Source organism: Theobroma cacao, chromosome 1, assembly GCF_053813885.1.
Source record: "Theobroma cacao isolate CCN51 chromosome 1, ASM5381388v1, whole genome shotgun sequence".
In the NCBI taxonomy this organism is placed as follows: Eukaryota; Viridiplantae; Streptophyta; class Magnoliopsida; order Malvales; family Malvaceae; genus Theobroma; species Theobroma cacao.
Genome location: NC_142639.1, coordinates 9,102,987 through 9,121,968, shown reverse-complemented (window position 1 = coordinate 9,121,968; position 18,982 = coordinate 9,102,987). Strand labels below are relative to the sequence as shown.

The 18,982-nt window shown below is 32.0% G+C and overlaps 1 protein-coding gene and 1 long non-coding RNA gene across 3 annotated transcripts; one reads left to right on the top strand and one right to left on the bottom strand.

The window, feature by feature from the left end:
- The first annotated feature begins 967 nt into the window (after positions 1 to 967).
- Positions 968 to 4,047, top strand: LOC148764513 (Homeodomain-like superfamily protein). The gene is made up of 6 exons (XM_088802940.1): positions 968 to 1,298; positions 1,463 to 1,539; positions 1,750 to 1,786; positions 2,434 to 2,548; positions 2,642 to 2,987; positions 3,551 to 4,047. Exons 1-6 carry the CDS (start codon positions 1,022 to 1,024, stop codon positions 3,842 to 3,844), a joined length of 1,146 nt encoding a protein of 381 aa, XP_088659066.1. The 5' UTR covers positions 968 to 1,021; the 3' UTR covers positions 3,845 to 4,047.
- Positions 4,048 to 4,216: 169 nt separating this feature from the next.
- Positions 4,217 to 9,591, bottom strand: LOC18612061 (uncharacterized). Of its 2 annotated transcripts, none has more exons than XR_016024258.1 (2): positions 8,983 to 9,591; positions 4,217 to 4,582 (listed from the first exon to the last, which is right to left on the bottom strand). It is a non-coding gene; the product is annotated as an uncharacterized LOC18612061 (long non-coding RNA). The 2 variants fall into 2 exon arrangements; XR_016024259.1 differs by having other exon boundaries at positions 4,217 to 4,576.
- Positions 9,592 to 18,982: the final 9,391 nt, after the last annotated feature.

Below are 18,982 nucleotides of genomic sequence, written 5' to 3'. Positions count from 1 at the left end.
AAAGGTAATTTCAGTTAAACCTCACAGTATATATGATCTGAATTTTCTTATCGTTTTCATATTAAAATAATCATGCATACTTAAAGTAATGGAATATTCATCAATACTTTCTTCCCAGAAATTATCTCTTCCACTCTTTTCTGGTACTTGGATAGTACTTATTTCATTAGTTTATATATAATGCAAAAAGCCTTTTTAAGAATATGGTTGTAATCTTCCTACATCGTGACTCTGATTCTAACACAAAACTAAGGCTAGAATCGCTACAATTCAAGAAAGGGAAATATTTCAAGTTAATTACATCAATATCTGGTTTTCACCATTTCTTGGTTTTCTTGCATCTTGGTGTTAGAGCTTAGTTTGAAGGTACTGTTTTTAATTCTTTTTTTGTTTTGTTCTACACAATTACACGTCCATAAATAAGTGTTTTCGCTTTTATATATTGAAAAATAATTGTTTTTTTCCTCAGTTTCAGTTTCCAACCTCGTGTTTATATTTCTTGCAGATGCTTTTTGCATGCAAAGCAAGTAATAGCAAAGAATCCTTCCTGCTCTTAGGCTAGGACTTAAAAATACATAATTCTTATTTTTTTTTCACAAAATAAACAAAAATTCCTTCTAATAATAAACATTTTATGCTCATAAGTTATATATGTAACGACCATATTACATTTTGCATCGATCCATATTTTAAGGAATATATTATATAATATATGTATGAACTCCACAGATCCAATTAGTGAGGCAACTTGAAGAAAAAAAATTCTTAAGAAAGATTTTTGGTAGATTCTGATTTCATTTATATTTAGAATTTTTTATGCATTTTAGTTCAGCACACTTGAGATGACTGAAGAATGTTCATGCTCCTACCCTATAAGAATATGTAAACCAGCCACTGTTTCCCTTTTTTTTTCTTTTTCCTTTTCTCTTGCCATAACTTCCATCTTTTGATCTCCAACGGTGTTTTTTTCTCTTGGTACTGACAAGTGTGGAAGGAGGATGCCATGATTAAAGATTAATATATGGCAAACACGGTCAAAAATGGAAGTGATATTCAAGCTGAAACCTCTTCTTTAGCTGGATTTCAGAAGCTTTCATCCTTTGATTTAAATGAAGAAGTCATTGACTGTGAGAATGATAGCGACGAGATTAATGCTGATAACCAAACAACTTCCAAAGGGAAAGAAAGGACAGGTAGAGTAAGGCAATACGTACGGTCAAAAATGCCAAGGCTTCGGTGGACACCTGATCTCCATCTATCTTTTGTGCATGCTGTGGAAAGGCTTGGTGGCCAAGAACGTAAGCTTCATTCACTTGGAATATATCTCAATCTTCCAACATGATGCAACACGAATCATAACTCAGAGTTAATTATTAGTTGATTTTAGGATTAGATATCTTCATATATATATTTATAGTTAGTTGGTAATTAAAAAGAATTGTTTTTGTTTGGATGAGAAAAGGAGCAACTCCCAAATTGGTTCTTCAGATGATGAACGTTAGAGGACTGAGCATTGCCCATGTAAAGAGTCACTTGCAGGTACTATATAGAACCAAACAACGTGGTTGATAAGCATTTGAATACTCAACCTGAAATCTGTTCCTTTTTAACTTTCTTAATTTCATTTTCTTTTTTCTTTCTCAGCCAGTTAAATCATCATCTTATTTAAAAATATTCAGCTAGCTAGGAACTGAAAGCATGGTTTTTATTTATTTGTCCATTTGAACTAATATACATTTTGTGATTCAGATGTATCGAAGTAAGAAGCTTAATGAATCGGGGCAAGGTGATTCAGCTTTATAAGAACTCTGTTATCCTACTTGCTTAATACTTGGTCATTCAATGTCTTTATTGAATGTATATAGTAGCCCCTCCAAACTAAAAGAATGCAGTAATTAACTTTTAGGCTCTGTATTTAGTTGTTAATTTTATTAGTATTTCTTTTATTTATTTATTTTCTCAAAAATTGCAAAAAGTTAAGAAAAATAAAATCATATTGGATTAAAGCATAGTTCTTATATCACAATTTCTTTGCCTACCTTTTTTTTTTGGATAATCTAAAATTATGTCTATTTTTTTTGTTGAAGATCTAATACTCTTTTTTTTATGTTCTAAATTTATTTTTCGGGATTTTTCAATATTGTGGCATTAAAAATCATAGAATATCAAGTTTTGAAACTGTATGTATAAAATAGAGTAAAACCTAATTTTTTTAAACTTCATAAAAGTCAAATAGGACTAAATAAAATAAGACTAAAGGAGTAATATACCTTTAAATATATAATTATTTCACATATTCATCTAAATAAATTATGTAAAAATATGATTTTTATAAAAAAATTAATTTTTAATTTTAACTATTAAAAAATATAACCTTTTAATTAGACACAAATTCAAAAAAAAATAAATTTAATATATTTTATAAGCATGCAGTTATTTCTCAAACAAGTAGATTCCTTGGGACTTACAAGAGATTCAGTCCTGGTGGGCATTTTAGAATCGACAATGCAAGCCCTTTACCATCTTCGCCAGTACTACTCAAGCAACTGTATGATTGATCCTAAAAATCTCTTCGAATTTTACACACTCAAAAGCTATTTCAATGTCTCAGAACTTAACTTTTTTTCCTTTCTCTCAACAGATATCGGCCTTGGGAACCAGCTGCATCATGCAACAATACCTTAGGGATTGAAAATGAGCCAACAGTGGTATTCTTTCAAAGTGGGAACAATGAGTTAACGAGTTCACACATATTTGACCTCAGGAAAGCAATAGCAAGAAGTAGCCGGTTTCTTGAAGACAAAAGGCGGCCTCCAGGGAAAATGCTTGCCAATCAAGGTAAGCTTAGTAGGAGTTGTTCAGATATTTCTTGCCGTTGGAATTGGAATGGCAAAGCCAACAATTCCTCCAACGGCGAGTTTCAGATATGCAGCAGTCCCTCCTTCTTCAATTGCTCTCAACAACCCTTGTCTCATCTAGTTGCCGGGGTAATTTCTTTCTCCTTACAAAAATATAACCAGTCTATAGATATGAAATCAAGTGATGGAGTAATTATTAGAGAATTCGAAACTAAAATTCTACTAATTATTATTGAAAAAATGTAGGGTTTTGCGTTAATATTGGATAATTATATTTGAATTGGTGTTACTGACATAGATAGTTATATTTGAATTGGTGTTACCCCAACTTTATATTGGATAATTATATTTGAATTGGATACTAGATGATATTTACTCTCAAAGTCTCAATAAAATTGTTACTTATTGAATTTTTATTTGGTAAAAGTTTTTAAAATTTGACTTTATTTTATTTTATGTTTATAATTGATAAAAAATGAAAAAAATGCTTTCAAAAAACTTCCAATGAAGTAGTTTCAAGATATATTTTGTAAAATTTAATTAATTAAATTATTTAAAATAATAAAGATCCAAGTTGAAAATTTTTAATAAAAAATAAAATGAACAAGTGACAAATTTATTAAGACAGAAGAATACTATATAACAATAATAATTTGAAACCTCTGCTAAATGTTGAAGCTTTTGAGGTGCAGGCGAAAGGGGCAGGAGGACTACCGTATGATCATATCAATGAAGAAACAGTGAAAGTGGAAGAGAGTAGCACTGGCAATGGAGGAAGGCTGACCAAGGAAAAATATTGGTCACTCAAGTTAGATTTAAGTTTACACAACAGCCTTGACAACGGCTGTGGTGGGTTGAAAGATAATGATGGAAGGATACAAGAAATTGACACAGTTCTTGCTCTCTCTTTATCATCCTCTGCATCGACCCAACAAGCTTTAAGCAGTAGTGAACAACATAAAGAAATGGATCACCTAAACTCATAATTAGGGCCACATTTGGGACGAGCACTTAAAGATCTCACCATGTCAATTTTGAGCATAGGAGTGAGATCTTGCAAGTTGCAAGTACTTGTCCTAAAGGAAAAGGCCCCACTTACACTTTATTTTTCCGTTTAAATATCTAAAGCTCTCTCTTCGTCATATGGATATGATGCTTGTTTTACTTCTTTTTTTTTCCTTTCAATAGGTGATGCTTGTTCGATCTTAAGTAGTGTCATCATATAGGGACCATTTGGACTTAAAATAATTATAATAAAATAGCCCTCAATGGAGTACTATAAAATTACTACCCATCAGGATTCACACCTAATGAACCCTGTTTCAAAACTCATGCATGCACATGGACAAACCTGGAAAAAAACAAAACAGGGCATTAGGGTCTGCCATGCACTTTACAAGTGAAGATAATTAACAGTACTGCGTGAACATTCCCAGCACAGCTCCACCACAATCAATCAAGACAAATGCCACAAAACAATGACACAAAAAACATAACCACAGCTGTAATAAGCCACCCTAATCAAAAGCAGCAGACCAAGTAGAACGTATACATATGGGACTTACAAAAGGATGTCTCCTGTCACGTTAGCTACTACCCCAGTTACCTTTACTCCAGTAACAACGGCAAATCTTGTGCGCGTTCACTCCGGCCTTGGCCAACTGATCAACAAGCTTGTTTGCTTCCCGGTGAATGTGGTGAACTTCCTAACAATCAATCTGTAACTTGTAGTTCTCAACAAGCAGGGTACAGTACCTCAGCCCCATGGCAACACATTAAATCCACGACCACATAAATTCATATACAGAAAATTGTGAAAAATGATCAACCTCATAAAGTCATTTTAAAAATAACTTATAATATAAAATTAACTGTTTATCCTTGAAGTCATTTCAGACAAATTGAAGCATTTTTATCACAATTTCTTCTCTCGATTTCTCTCCTATGTATCCGTCTATTGTGCTCACGATTTCTCTATCATTAGTTCTCTTTAATTTTATCGATTTTTCTCTCTTGCATCTGTCTGCTGTGCTCCTGATTTTTCTCTCACCATCCAACTCTCTCTAATTTTACCACTATCACCATCTTTCTATCAATTTCTCGTTATATAGTCGTCAATCTACATACCAAAGAGTAGAGATGACATTAATATATATTCTTAGGTTTATTGATTTACATTTATAAAATTTCAAAATTGATGAGTTAAAGTTATATGTGAAATCTGTAAATTAAAACACTGTCTAGAGTTGTTGCACGTCATGCCTGTATGTGACAAACAATTCTAATGCATTTGGCATGTAAGAAATCTATTGAATATGACATGATTTAAACATGATATGTAACTTGATTTCTATCTTTGTATTTCATTAAAATATAAACTTTTAGAGTTAAATACCTTAAACATGGCATGTGTAACAACTTTTTTCAACATGACATGTAATAACTTTTTTTGAACATAATATATAATAATAATATTTTTTAAATATGACGTATAACTTACCCTCTATCTTTATATTTCATTAAGACATAATCTTTTTAAATTAAACACCTTAAACATGACATATAACAACTTTTTTTTTCAATATAGTCTATAACTTAGTTTTTATCTTTGTGTTTTACTAAGATATAAACTCTTCGAGTTAAACATCTTAAATATGACGTGTAATAACTTTTTTCTTCAACATAGAATGTAACCTTATACATAACATGTAATAACTTTTTTTTTAACATAACATGTAATTTGATCTTTATATTTATATTTCATTAAGGCATAAGTTTTTGAAATTAAACATCTTAAACAACGTGTAACAACATTTTTTTTGAACATATCATGTAACAATATTATTTTTCAAACATGACATGTCTAGACACTTAATTTTTAATGAATATGATTTACCTGTTAATTAAATATTATAATAAGAAACAAAAAACAAAACAAAATGAAAAAAAATGAATGAAAAAAAATGAAAAAAGAAGAAAAAATGAAAAATGAAAAAAGAGTACTGGCAAGGCGCAGACGCACCCTACCAGTACCTGCATTGCAGCGCCAAACGCTGAAAAATGGCGTCGATTGATACACTCGGCCAAAAAAATTAAGTATATAAAAAGGGTACTGTAGCCACAACAATGAGAACGAGAAAGCAATAAAAAAACCCCAAAATCCCTAGCAACCTGTAGACCAAAAATCCCCTAGCAACCTGCAGACTAAAAATCCTAACTTTCTAGCAACCATCCTACCCTAGCCGCAATACAAATCCTAAAACCAAAAAAAAAAAAAAACCAAAATATCATAATAAAACATTTTTGAGTGCTGCCGGTTGGGGAAAGTTTAGGAAAGGGAAAAACTTTTAGTGCCGCCGGCTATAAGAGTTGGATTCGAGTTTTTGGGGGATCAGATCAGTGAGAAAAGGTTGTGGCTTTAGGGAGATTTAAAGGTTGTTTGGGGTGCGATCTTTGGTGGGTCGGCTAGGTGGTGCGGTTTGCCAATCACCGGTGAGGGGAGAAGTGAAAGAAAGGAGAGTAAGGCGTCGGCAAAGAGGGAATGGTTTAAAGGTTTCTTGGGTCCGGTTTGCTTAATTGCCAGCGAAGAAAGAGTGAGGGCGGAGAGGAGAGGTTTCAACTTTTGGGGGGTTAGAGAGAGATCTATAGCCGATTTGGGTGGCCTCCGGTGGGAGAGAGAAGAGGAAAAAACGGTTTATATAGTTAGGGCTTGGAGGCAAAACGACGTAGTTTGGGAGAACTCAAAAGACTCTTCCCAAGTGATTAAAACGATGTCGTTGTGGACCTTAAGGGAGACTGCTAAAGCGGGCCGAGCCAAACCCAAAGGGCGCTATTGGTTCCTTAGACATTGGGCATCAATAATCCAAATTTGATATGGACTCTTTTGGATCTTATTATTTGGATTACTATTGGGTTATTTGTTTATTATATTTATTGGGCCATTTAATTTTTTTAGTTTAGTTTTAATTAGGTCTCTAAATTTAAAAGGTTTGCTTTTAGTTTTATTTAAAGTCACTAATTAAAATAATAACTTATTACTTGGTTAGTACCGATGATGGGATGATTGATCGGGACGCGATGAGTCGCAATCCCGAGCTAATTTTTTCTAGGTTCGGAATCCGAATTAAGGCCCTACCAGTACGATGGGAGGGTCTCGATTTTGAGATTTCAAGATTTTTATTTTAAATAAATAAATTTTTACTACATAAAAAATTAGTCAAAAATAAAAATGGCATACATAAAAGAATAGATGGCATATATTTAAGTTGTCCAAAAATAAAAATTTGTGAAAACGTTAATATCCATGACAATAAATAAATAGATGAATAACAAAAATTGTTAATGATGAAAAATCCAAAACAATAAATAATTTAAAATTAAAATTTAAATATCTAGTGGTATAAAATATAAATTAATAAGTGTTATGAAAAAAGGATAAGATAGATAATAAAAAGAGAAAAAAATGGAATATAAATATATATAAAACAAAATATCATGCACTAGATTTGAATGAAAGATTATTTACAAAAAATATATAAAAATAAAAAAATAAAAATTTTTGTTCATTAAGATAACATAGAATCACGAATAATTTATAATGTATCTAATTACAAAAAGAGAAATAAAGAGAAAGAAAATCCATAAGAAATAGCAAGGAAAATATAGGAGAAACTTAGAATAAAAAGATAAAAAAATAAATAACAAAATAAATAAATAAATAATATAATTATAATAAATAATAAAATAAAAATAAGCTTCGCAAGCCTAGCATAGATTTCTATCGTATCATGCATATCATGGCATATAGATATTTTTGTTCACGAGTTAAGTCCCGATGATGGGATTTTTCGAAGATCTTACGAAGGCGAGTTTCTCTCGAAAATTTTCTAGGTGAAAGGATGTTCTTGGGTCCCACCAGTATAGTGAGAGGGCTCGAAAAATATCTTTAATAAAAAGGTTTTTACTCGTAATAGGTTCACATTCACGAAAATATTATTTTCAAAGAAAAACGTACGATAACCCTAATGATGGGATTTATTCGTCAAATTTGCAAAGGTGAATTTCTTGGATAATTCCTTAGGTGAGAAAATAGCTCCGAATCCCACCAGTATGATGGGCGGATCCGAAAGAGCATTCTCGATAAAAAGGTTATTCGTTCGACATTTTTTAGTCTCACGCCATGCACTTTATAGTGCTTCATATTTGCATTTCACTTTAGAGTCAAATAAAATAATTTAATAAAATAGGAGATAAAAGGTAAATAAACACTAACTAAGGAAACATAATAAGCTAAAAGAATAAAGTCCAATAGGATAATCTAAAATCAAAATGGTACCATTCATGGAACGGGGTGTCCTTGAGGTGCTAATCTTTTTTCAGGCGTAATCGTACTCCCGAACCTAGCTTTAAGAACGTAGACCAGTTTAAGATTCTCTCGACAGGTTTAAAATTAATTTAAGACTTTGTCGATTAGAATCGAGTCAATAGATGGTCAATTACATCTAGAAAAAAAATTGGTGATGACTCCTAGTGTTTTCATCAGGTCTAGCGATCAGGTTTCCGGATCCACACGTTACGACAGCATGTAATTTGGTTTTTATTTTTATATTTCACTAGAACTAAATTCTTGGAGTCAAATACTTTAAACATAGCGTGTAATTATTATTTTTTCAATATGACATGTAATAATTTTTTTTTAACACGAGCACTTGAATATGAAAAAATTTCATTATGAAAAAATTTATTCAAAAATCTTTTCTTTGAACTAAAAACAATTAAAATTAAAAAGAGAATTATTTTTGGAAATACCTTTTTCTTTGAGGATTAAAAAAAGATCGTTCGATTCATGTATCTATTTTGGAGGTAAGTGCCAATCTTTATTATTCAAATAAAAGTGAGTAAAAACTAGAAATTTTCTCTAACACTAAACTTGAAAGCGAAGAGAAAAGCTCGAAAAAGAAAAAGCACACATGGCAGACAACAAATGAAAACCGCAAAGCTCGTACTATCTCTTCAACATAAGCAAAAGCCAAAGAAAGCACTGCGACTGCAATACCAATTCCTCCTGCGGAAATTATTAGCCATATGAAAAACACAAAACAAAAACCATCATCTCTAATTTTACCTTTCAAGGATTAATTGCCCCCACCATCGCCGCCTCCGCAACCTGCACCACCATCATCACCTCCATGATGCCCATGCCCATGCCCACTGCCACCGCCACCGCCACCGGCATCAGCAGTGTTCATTGCGTGATTGTAATTACTTGTCCTCTTCTTGCGAGGTTTGCCAGATTTAGAGTCAGAATCATGGCCACAAGCTAAAATGACAATGGATATAATGGAGAGAGAAAAATGTAGTGTGGATGTGGTTGACATGCCTTATCTTTTTGATAAAAAAAACAATGGTCAACTGTATGTCATGTTTCCCAAAGAATCTCAACTCTCAAGCTCTTGATAGTGGGCTTCAACTATATGTAAGATTAGAGAGGATTCACAGCAGACCTGACCCATTCCTCTTTCTTTATTCTCAGCTTCCAAGTTCATTAAACCAAAATAAAAGAATAAAAATGAGGGTAAAGGGGCAAGTGGAAGGCTCCTTACAATTGGATGAGATTATTCTGCATTTACATATCAGACAATATATGGTACCATAAGATGTAATTGGTCTTTCTTTCTTGCCTCAAGTCGTTACCTTACCCTTCATCTTTTAGTAGGAAGGAAAGATAAAGGACTCAACTTTTTCCTCCAAATCTATATCACCCCATTTCATTTGCTAGTTATTTGATAAAAAACATTTTTTGTTTCACTTTTTTTTTTTGTTAATAAAAGTGTCAATCGAACAATTCGAGTCTCCTCTCATGAATTCCAAAAAAAAATACATGTATATGACAAATATAAAGTACAAAACTTTAATTGATCAACACAATAAAACTCAAAAAACTTAATTACACTTTTGAGAAAATTAAATTTTGCACACAAAATCAAGATTTATGACAAAAAAAAAATACTATGATGTTGAAGTTTGAATTTTTTTTTTATTGAAAACAACCAAAGTTTTAAGTTATACCAAAAGATTCTTGCTTAACATTAAGTTATAGGAAAATAATAAAGAAATCAATAGCGATATTTGCTTTTTGTACAATTAAAAGCTAAATTTATTGCAACCTGAAATTTGTTTAAATCATTCATCTTCTAAGATTTTAACTTATTAATTTTTCAACTCTGAGAAGCCTATGAAATAGCTTAACCCCAGACTATATTTAATCGTAGTTACAAAGGCATGGACATGGATGCGGTGCTACTATATATTATCAACAAATCTCATATAACATATAAATACAACAAACCAGCTTTTCAGAAAAAAAAAATGGCCACTGTACCTATGCATTTGGGGCTACAAATTATTTATCATATTTAACTTCAAAGCTTTTTTTTTTTTTTTGTTACGTAAAGACTTTATTGATAATACAAAAAACACTTGAGTTGCAGGTGGTAACAAAGTAGAGCCTGGTGAATGCAGAACAGTACTCACAGATGCATCCAGAGCCTCCCCTGCTAGTCAACTCCTGTTATACTCTTGTCAAATGCGGATAAACAACAATACAGGCTTCTCTTTCCCAAACATCCCTAGCAGCCAGTTCCTACTCAAACCACGGCCCCCAGTATACACAGACATTACTTCCACATAAATTTACAAGTCCAAACAACGCTACCACCAGAACATGGACAACACATCCATAGAGATTTTGGCACATATATCTTCGAGCAACAAAAATAACACAGCCATATATTCACACAAATTCGACAAACCTTATAACTACAAAGTTATTAATCGTTGCTGTTGAAATTAATCAATGACGCACATAAATTCAGATATCCTCAGCAACCACCATCGCTGCCACCCCCACAACCTCCACCCCCGCCTCCACAACCTCGACCTCAGCCCCCACAGCCTCCACAACCTCCACCCCCACACCCACAACCTCCACCACCCGCACCATGATTATGGCGAGGCTTTCCAGAGTTGTTATCACCACAAGCGAAAATGACCATTGAGATAATTGAGAGGGAGAAAACAATCATGCAAAGCAAGAAAAGGCCTCCAGAGACCCCTGCTTCCCCTCCCGCGCCACTGCCACCAAGATTTACCAACTCCCTCGCCATTTTTCTGATCCTTGTACCTTATTTTATCTTGCTCTGTAGCATATATAAGTAACTAAGGCCTGTTCTTAGTTAATTCATACAAGCTAATGCCATGCATTGATCTATCCTAGCTCGCTTCTGTAAGTACTACGCGTGTATGACAATCAACGGAAACTCGGAGAAAGAAATCATGAAGGAAAGTAGTGGGAGAGAAGGATCAGAGGGGTGAGTAACGCCCAAACCGAGAACAAGTGCAAGGAGGAAAAGCCAATTGAAGAAATACTCACCAGAAAGTTAAAAAGGAATGAGCAGTAAGAGTGAGGAAAGGGTTAGAAGGTGGAGAAGTAAGAGTCAGGGGAACAACAAAGCAACGACATCGAAAGCAAACTCAAAAAATAAAAGGAGAAGAAATTTGAAGACTGAGGCTGAACTGGATACAAGGAACGATGAGAAAGGAAGTCAAGGGGAGGAGTCGGCTTCTGACCCAGATGTTAGGAAGAGGAATTCGATAATACGGAGAGAAGCGGAAGAGATTTGGGAATGGAGTAAGAAGGTGGGATTGACTTTTAGGGAAGAGAAGGAGGATGTGTTACGGAAGATTATGGAGTTGGAGGCTGCGGACAGAGGATGGGATATTCAGGACGTAGTTGATGAACCGTGAGACCTCGGTGGCGGTGTTGTTGTGGATGGAAGCTGGAATTGCTAGATAATTTGGGGTTGGATTATTTGTTAAAGGGTGGTATGTTGATATTAGTTTTTCGTGTACTTCTGAAGTGAGCAGCCGCCAATGTCTTTTTTGAGTGGCTGCTTGTGGCAATTGTACAAATCTCCTTCATACAAGCCGGCCTTTTTATGCTAGTAGGAGCCTTGAGCCGTCCAGATCACAGACTTGCTTTCGCATTCTGATTGTGTGGTTAATAAAATTGTTTTTCAAAAAAAAAAAAAGTTTCTAATGAGATTTTCTTTGTTATAGACTTTTCGCCTTTCTATATTCTGTTCAAACGGATAACCATAGAGATTTACGTTTTATTGAAAGAAAAAAAAATTCTTGAAACGTTTTTTTATCTTTATCCAAAAGATACATTCAAAGTTGGTTGACTAAGAAATAATGATTTTGAAAGATTTCACAAACCAGCCAATCGTGGTAAGATAATTATATAATATTATTTTTTAATTAGATTAAAATATGAAATTTCATGAAATATTCTTTTATCTCAATCTGATAATTACATTTGGGTAAGGTGATATGGTTGCTCGGAAGTTGAGATGTTGTAAGGGACAATCTGAGCTTCCTGCCTATCCTATAAAATTCAAGTGCCATTGCGTATAGATTCCTGTTTTCTTTGCCTTTGATCTCGCACGGCTGCTGAGCAGAGTACTTCTCTTTAGGGTGTCTGAGCTAAGTCTCTTCTAACTGTAAATTTTTGTATGTCTTTGAAACTCTGTGTAGAGGTGAGAGGCTATTGAACCTCAAGTTATGAGGGGGTGCTTTACAATAGTACCTATATGAAGCCCTCAAACCAGGTCTTTCGTTTATACCATTAGCAGTCCTCTCCTTTCAAGGCTAAAGACTGTCAATGGCATCCTGGAGAAGGCAATCAATGAAAATCGATATGCCATTTTTTTTTTAATGTAGTAGCATTAATAGTGCTAAGTTTAAAATTTTAATTTCAAGTCAATTTTCTTTAACCTTATGTTCAAACAGAAATGTTACTATTTTATCAGGAGATACACATGCTTTAAATCAATTCTTTCTATAATAAGTACTGATTGTACTGTTTAGCTTTGTCAATTCACTTAATCTCCATGCATGGAATTCTGAAGTTAAAAACTATGAAAAGTTGCTCAAGCATTCAGATTCCTCCCTCTATTCGGGGAACAGTCTACATGACTTTCTTCCCAAACTACAACATGACACTCGAAGGATCCAACTCTCCTTATCCAGCACTATAGCATAATGTTATCAAAAAGGAAGATGACAATAGGCACCAAGAAGATAGACTTGTTCCATATGTACCTTCAAGATGGACAATATATAACGCAGCCACACATTGTCTTAGAACTTCAGTCATTCTAAGATGAACACCTTACTAAGATATGTGATATATTTATCACCATTAACATTTTTCATCACGTATATAAATTAAAAACTTACTGTGTGACATGTATTTCACTTGTAAGGATAATAATTATCATACAATATGAATTTCATACAAAAAGCATAACACATTTATGACGAATGAGATAACAATTAAATGGATGTAGACATTACTTTTATACCACACAGAATTTTATTAATAAAAAAAATATTTAATTTAAAATTAATTGCTTATAAAGTAAAAGAAGTATTTCTTAATTCTTATATTTTAAGGAACTAAGATACTCCCAAATTCAATAAAAAAAAGGAATTAAGATCCTCCTTTTTTAATCTATATATACGGATAGTGGCAAGTCATATAATTCTTAATGATACAAATTCTATGGTGTCCAAATCAGTTAATTACATGTTTGAACATTAATTCTAGTTTCCTTTACTTCTCAAATGTTGATATTATTGGCCTTTCGTATTCTAATTTTCTAAATATAGTGATGTACCAAAAGAAAATGTAAAATGTCGTTTTCAAACAAGGAATGAAATAATTTCAATGAACCTTCTTTTATGTTTTTTTTATTAAATTGCATATGTGGATATCTAAAACTTAGGTAGATAGAATGCAAATGATGTTGATAAATTCTTATATGAAAATAATTAAACCAGAATTAAATTGAAAATTGCAACTTGTTTATTCATATAGAGTTCAATAAATAGATTTATAAAATATAAAGAATCAACCAAAACTTATCTATAGAAAATTCCATGTCACTTTGTTAAACTTTTAGTAGAAATCAAATAAAACAAATATAAAATTAGATTAAACCCATTAGATTTAAAGGTATCAAAACATTTTATTTATTATTGAAATGAGACCTCATCATGATCCCATAATGATTTTAAATTTATAGAATTTGGCTACGATTATCACCGACAAAAATTACTGATAAAATATCTTATCGATAACAGGGTAAAGTTACCCGTCATCTTTTTGTAGGATGGAAAGATATTGGACAGAACTTGTACTAATTCCAAATTTATATCACCCCATTTGATTATTTGCTAATTATTTGATAAATTTTTTTTTTGTTTCACTTTACTTTTTTTATAACAATTGAACAATTCGAGTTATCCTCTCATGAATTCAAAGAAAATTATAATAAATTTGAAGTACAAAGCTTGAATTGATCAACACAAAAAAACTCAAAAAACATAATTACAATTTTGAGTAAATTAAGCTCGAGTCCAAAATTAAGTTTTAAAATTTAAAAAATACTATGACGTTAAAATTTGTAATTTTTTTATGGAACACATCCAATGTTTTAAGTTACACAAAAACATTTTTTTTAACATTAAGTTATAGTAAAGTAATAAAGAAATCAATAGAGATATTTGCTTTTTGTACCAATAAAAGCTAAATTTATTTCAACCTGAAATTTATTAAAATCATTCATCTTCTAGCCTTTAAAAAAAATCATTCATCTTCTAAGTTTCAAAGTTATTAGTTTTTAAACTTGGAGAAGCCTATGAAATAGTTTAACCCCTAACTATATTTATCATAGTTATAAAGGCATGGACATGGATATGGTGCTACTATAGATTATCAACAAATCTCATAAAACATATAAATACAACAAACCAGCTTTTCGGAAAAAAAAATTGCCACTGTACCAATGCATTTGTTGCTACAAATTATTTATCATATTTAACTTCAAAGCTTCTTTTTTTTTTTTTTGTTACGTAAAGACTTTATTGAAAATACAAAGAACACGTGAGTTGCAGGTGGTAACAAAGCAGAGCATAGTGAATGCAGAACAGTACTCACAGATGCATCCAGAACCTCCCCTGCTAGTCAACCCCTGTTATACTCTTGTCAAATGCGGATAAACAACAATACACGCTTCACTTTCCAAAACATCCCTAGCAGCCAATTCCTACTCAAAACCACAGCCCCCAGTATCCACAGACGGTACTTCCACATAAATTTACAAGTCCAAACAACGCTACCACCAGAACATGGACAACACATCCATAGAGATTTTGGCACATATATCTTCGAGCACACAATCACCAACACAAAGAACACAGCCACATATTTACACAAATTCGACAAACCTTATAACTACAAAGTTATTAATCGTTGCTGTTGAAATTAATCAATGACGCTCATAAATTCAGATATCCTCAGCAACCGCCAACGCCACCTCCACCGCCACCGCCACCGCCCGCACAACATCCACCGCCACCACCACCGCCACCGACCGTACAACCACCACCTACAGCAGGATTACGGCGAGGCTTTTCAGAGTTGTCATCGCCACAAGCGAAGATGACCATTGCGATAATTGAGAGGGAGAACACAATCATGCAAAGCAAGAACAGGCCACCAGAGACCCCTGCTTCCCCTCTCGGGACACTGCCACCAAGAATTACCAACTCCCTCGTCATTTTTTTGATCCTTGTACCTTACTTTAGCTTGCTCTAGATAGCAGATATTTTTTGAAAGGCAGCTCTATATACCATATATATATATAATTAACCAATGCCTAGTCTTAACAAATGAGATTTCTTTGCAATAGACTTTTCGCCTTTCCAGCATATTCTATTCAAACCAACACGTTTTCTCCTTTTAATAAATATGAAGTTTCATGAAATGTTCTTTTATCCTAATCAGAAAGTTACGCTCAACGCCACTTGACTAAGAAATAATGATTCCAAAATATTTGACAAGTCAATCAGACGATTAGATGGACGCTGAATTGCTTGCTATGTGGCATCAATTAATATTGTTAAGTTTAAAATTGCAATTTCCAGTCAATTTTCTTTAATCTTATCTTCAAACAGAAATGTCAATATTTTATGCTTTAAATCAATTCTTAATAGAAAGAGATCTAGTTCACTAATTTACTAATTTAGGCTATATATATGGGATTTATTTATCATCATTAACATTTTCCGTTAGGTATATAAATTATAGACTTATTATGTGACATGTATTTTTCACTTGTTACAATAATAAATTATCATATAATATGAACTTCATACAAAAAATGTATCACGTCTATGATGAAGGGAGAACAAATGGGAGTAGACATTACTTTTATGCCATGTGAAATTTTATTATTAAAAAATATTAAATTTAAAATTAATTGGTAATAAGGTGAAGAAAGTATTTCTTAATTCTCATATTTGATACTCGTGTAATCTAAAATAATTTATATGGATATCGGCGAGTCATATAATTGTTAATGAGACAAATTCTATGGTGTCCAAATCAGTAGTTACGTGTTTGAACTTTAATTCCAGTCCCAATCTTCAGTTGTCTTCTCAAATGTTGACATTATTGACTTTTTATATTCTAATTTTCTATATATAATGATGTACCGAAAGAAAATGTAAGAATATTGTTTTCAGACCACGAATGAAGTAATTGTAATGAATCTTCTTTTGTGTTTTCTTTTATCAAATTACTAATGTAAATGTCCAAAATTTAGGTAGATAGAATGCAAATGATGTTGATAAATTCTTAATTGAAAATAATTAAACCAGAATTAAATCGAAAATTGCAACTTGTTTATTCATATAGAGTTCATTAAATAGATTTATAAAAAGTAAAGAATCAACTAGAACTTATCTATAGAAAAATTCATGTCACTTTGTTACACTTTTAGTTGAAATCAAATAAAATAAATATAGAAATAGATTAAACCCACACTCGATAAAATTTAAATCTTAGATTTAAAGGTATCAAAGCATCCTCTTTACTATTGAAATAAGACCTCGTCAACGTCCCATAATGATTTTTACATTTATGTAATTTGATTACAATTACGCGAGAGATTACCCTGTGAGTGTCACGTTTGAGCTGATGCACCCTTGGTGTGTGTCTATGTGACTGTTCCCTCTAGATGTCCACGTAACCATAAGCCACATTGAACTTAGATAAAAAATTTTAAGTTAAGTTGGAAAGATTTCTTCTTAAAAATCATAAAATGAAAACGAATTTTAAAAATCAAAACTGATAAATTAATAGATTAGTAAAATTTAATTTGAAAATCATTAATTGATCGACCCAATAAAACTTAAAATGCTTAATTACACTTTTAAGTAGATAAAGTTGGAGAGCAAAATCAAGTTTTGCGACTCAAATGATGTTGAAGTTTGAATCCTTTAAATAGTTAATTTTTTCTCTAATGAAACATCCAATGTTTTAAGTTAGACAAAAAAGATTTTTTTTTTTTACAATAAGTTTATACTAAATTAATAAGGAAATCAATAGAGATATTTGCTTTTTGTACAAATAAAAACTATAACTATTTCAAGTGTTTACAGTTTGGAATACAAGTGGGATCTATAGGATTATCTTGCTTGGAGTAGAACACCTGTGGGACAATCAATTTATACCAGTTTTAGTCTTTCCGACCCTATATTGTATTCAAACCAGTAACCATAGAGATATACTTTTTTTTTTTAAAAAAAAAATGAAGTTTCAAGGAATGTTCTTTTATCTTATTCAGAAGAGTTACATTTAAGCCGGCCTGACTAAGAAATAATGACTCCAAAAGATTTGACAAATCAATCAGACAATTAAATGGAGGCTGAATTGCTTGCTATGTGGCATTAATTTTTTTTTTTCTCAAAGAAAGTCCATTATATGTAATAAGGAGATGGTTAAAAAAGTTTCAGAATTCAAGTTATTGAACTGGTAAAAAAATATTCACCTAGAAGCACCTTACGTAGCACTATTCAGTGAAAATAAACAACATAGTGCTTAGGGAAGATTCAGAGACAACATGTCCCTCCAAAATAAGTGGAGTCATAAGGGGCTATAAGAATAAGATATATTTTCACTAAGAGCTTCTCTCTCTAAATATTTTCTCCCTAACTCTTTTCTATTTTATTTGTCTTAATTATTTTCAATTATACTCTACCGTTCAGTCATTCTTCACCTATTCTCAATCTTATCCAATAATTTTTGCAATACAATTATTTTACCATTTTCTTATTATTTATATTTTTAATAATTATTATATTATTCACTTATTCTCTTTCATCCATTACAATACTTATTATTTCAAGAACTGTTCTCATCTTTCTATTTTCCTCTTCACCGTCTTTATTTATAATGCTTCCTCTCTCTTATCACAAAGAATACTTTTACAAATTTATCATGTGATAGGTATTTCACTTGTGAAGATAATAGATTATCGTTTCATACTAAAAGTGTAACACATGTCCGATAGAGGAGAGAACAAATGGGAGCAGACTTAATTACTTTTACACGAGGTAAACTTTTATTAAGAAAAAGTATTTTGATAGAATTGCGAACTTGATCCTTAAGCACTCTCTCACTTTAGTACGATCATTTTTAGATAGGCTACAAGCCCACAATACCAAAGATGCTGGATTTTGTTTGGATTTTGGAGCCTGAATGATGCCCTTTGAACCACAACTTACAAGCTCACGCGCTCAGGAAGGGTTTACCTGGAAACCGGTTGATGCAGTGAAACTGAAGTTAATAAAATATATTTTAAATCAAAAAAATAAAATGAAGTGAGAATTTTTAAAGCGCATACAAAGATGAGTTATGAGTTTTAATGAAACAAATGATTTAATTTTTTGAATTTATCAAAATATTTGACAGAATGGAATCTATCTATATATAATAAATGATGAAAGATAAAAGAAAAATATACCTTACAATTACATCGTTTGTATAAAAAAAAAAAGGAATATTGTTGAAGAGAAAAGACAAAAGAAGGTGCACATATGATATAATCAAATTCTTAAATGAAAATAATTAAACCAGAATTAAATTGAAAATTGCAACTTGTTTATTCATATAGAGTTCAATAAATAGATTTATAAAATATAAAGAATCAACCAAA

Coding starts and splice junctions, on each gene's coding strand:
- LOC148764513 (XM_088802940.1), top strand. CDS start 1,022: ATGGCAAACACGGTCAAAAATGGAAGTGATATTCAAGCTGAAACCTCT. Junction 1,299..1,462: donor AAGGCTTGGTGGCCAAGAAC/GTAAGCTTCATT, acceptor GGATGAGAAAAG/GAGCAACTCCCAAATTGGTT. Junction 1,540..1,749: donor ATGTAAAGAGTCACTTGCAG/GTACTATATAGA, acceptor TTTGTGATTCAG/ATGTATCGAAGTAAGAAGCT.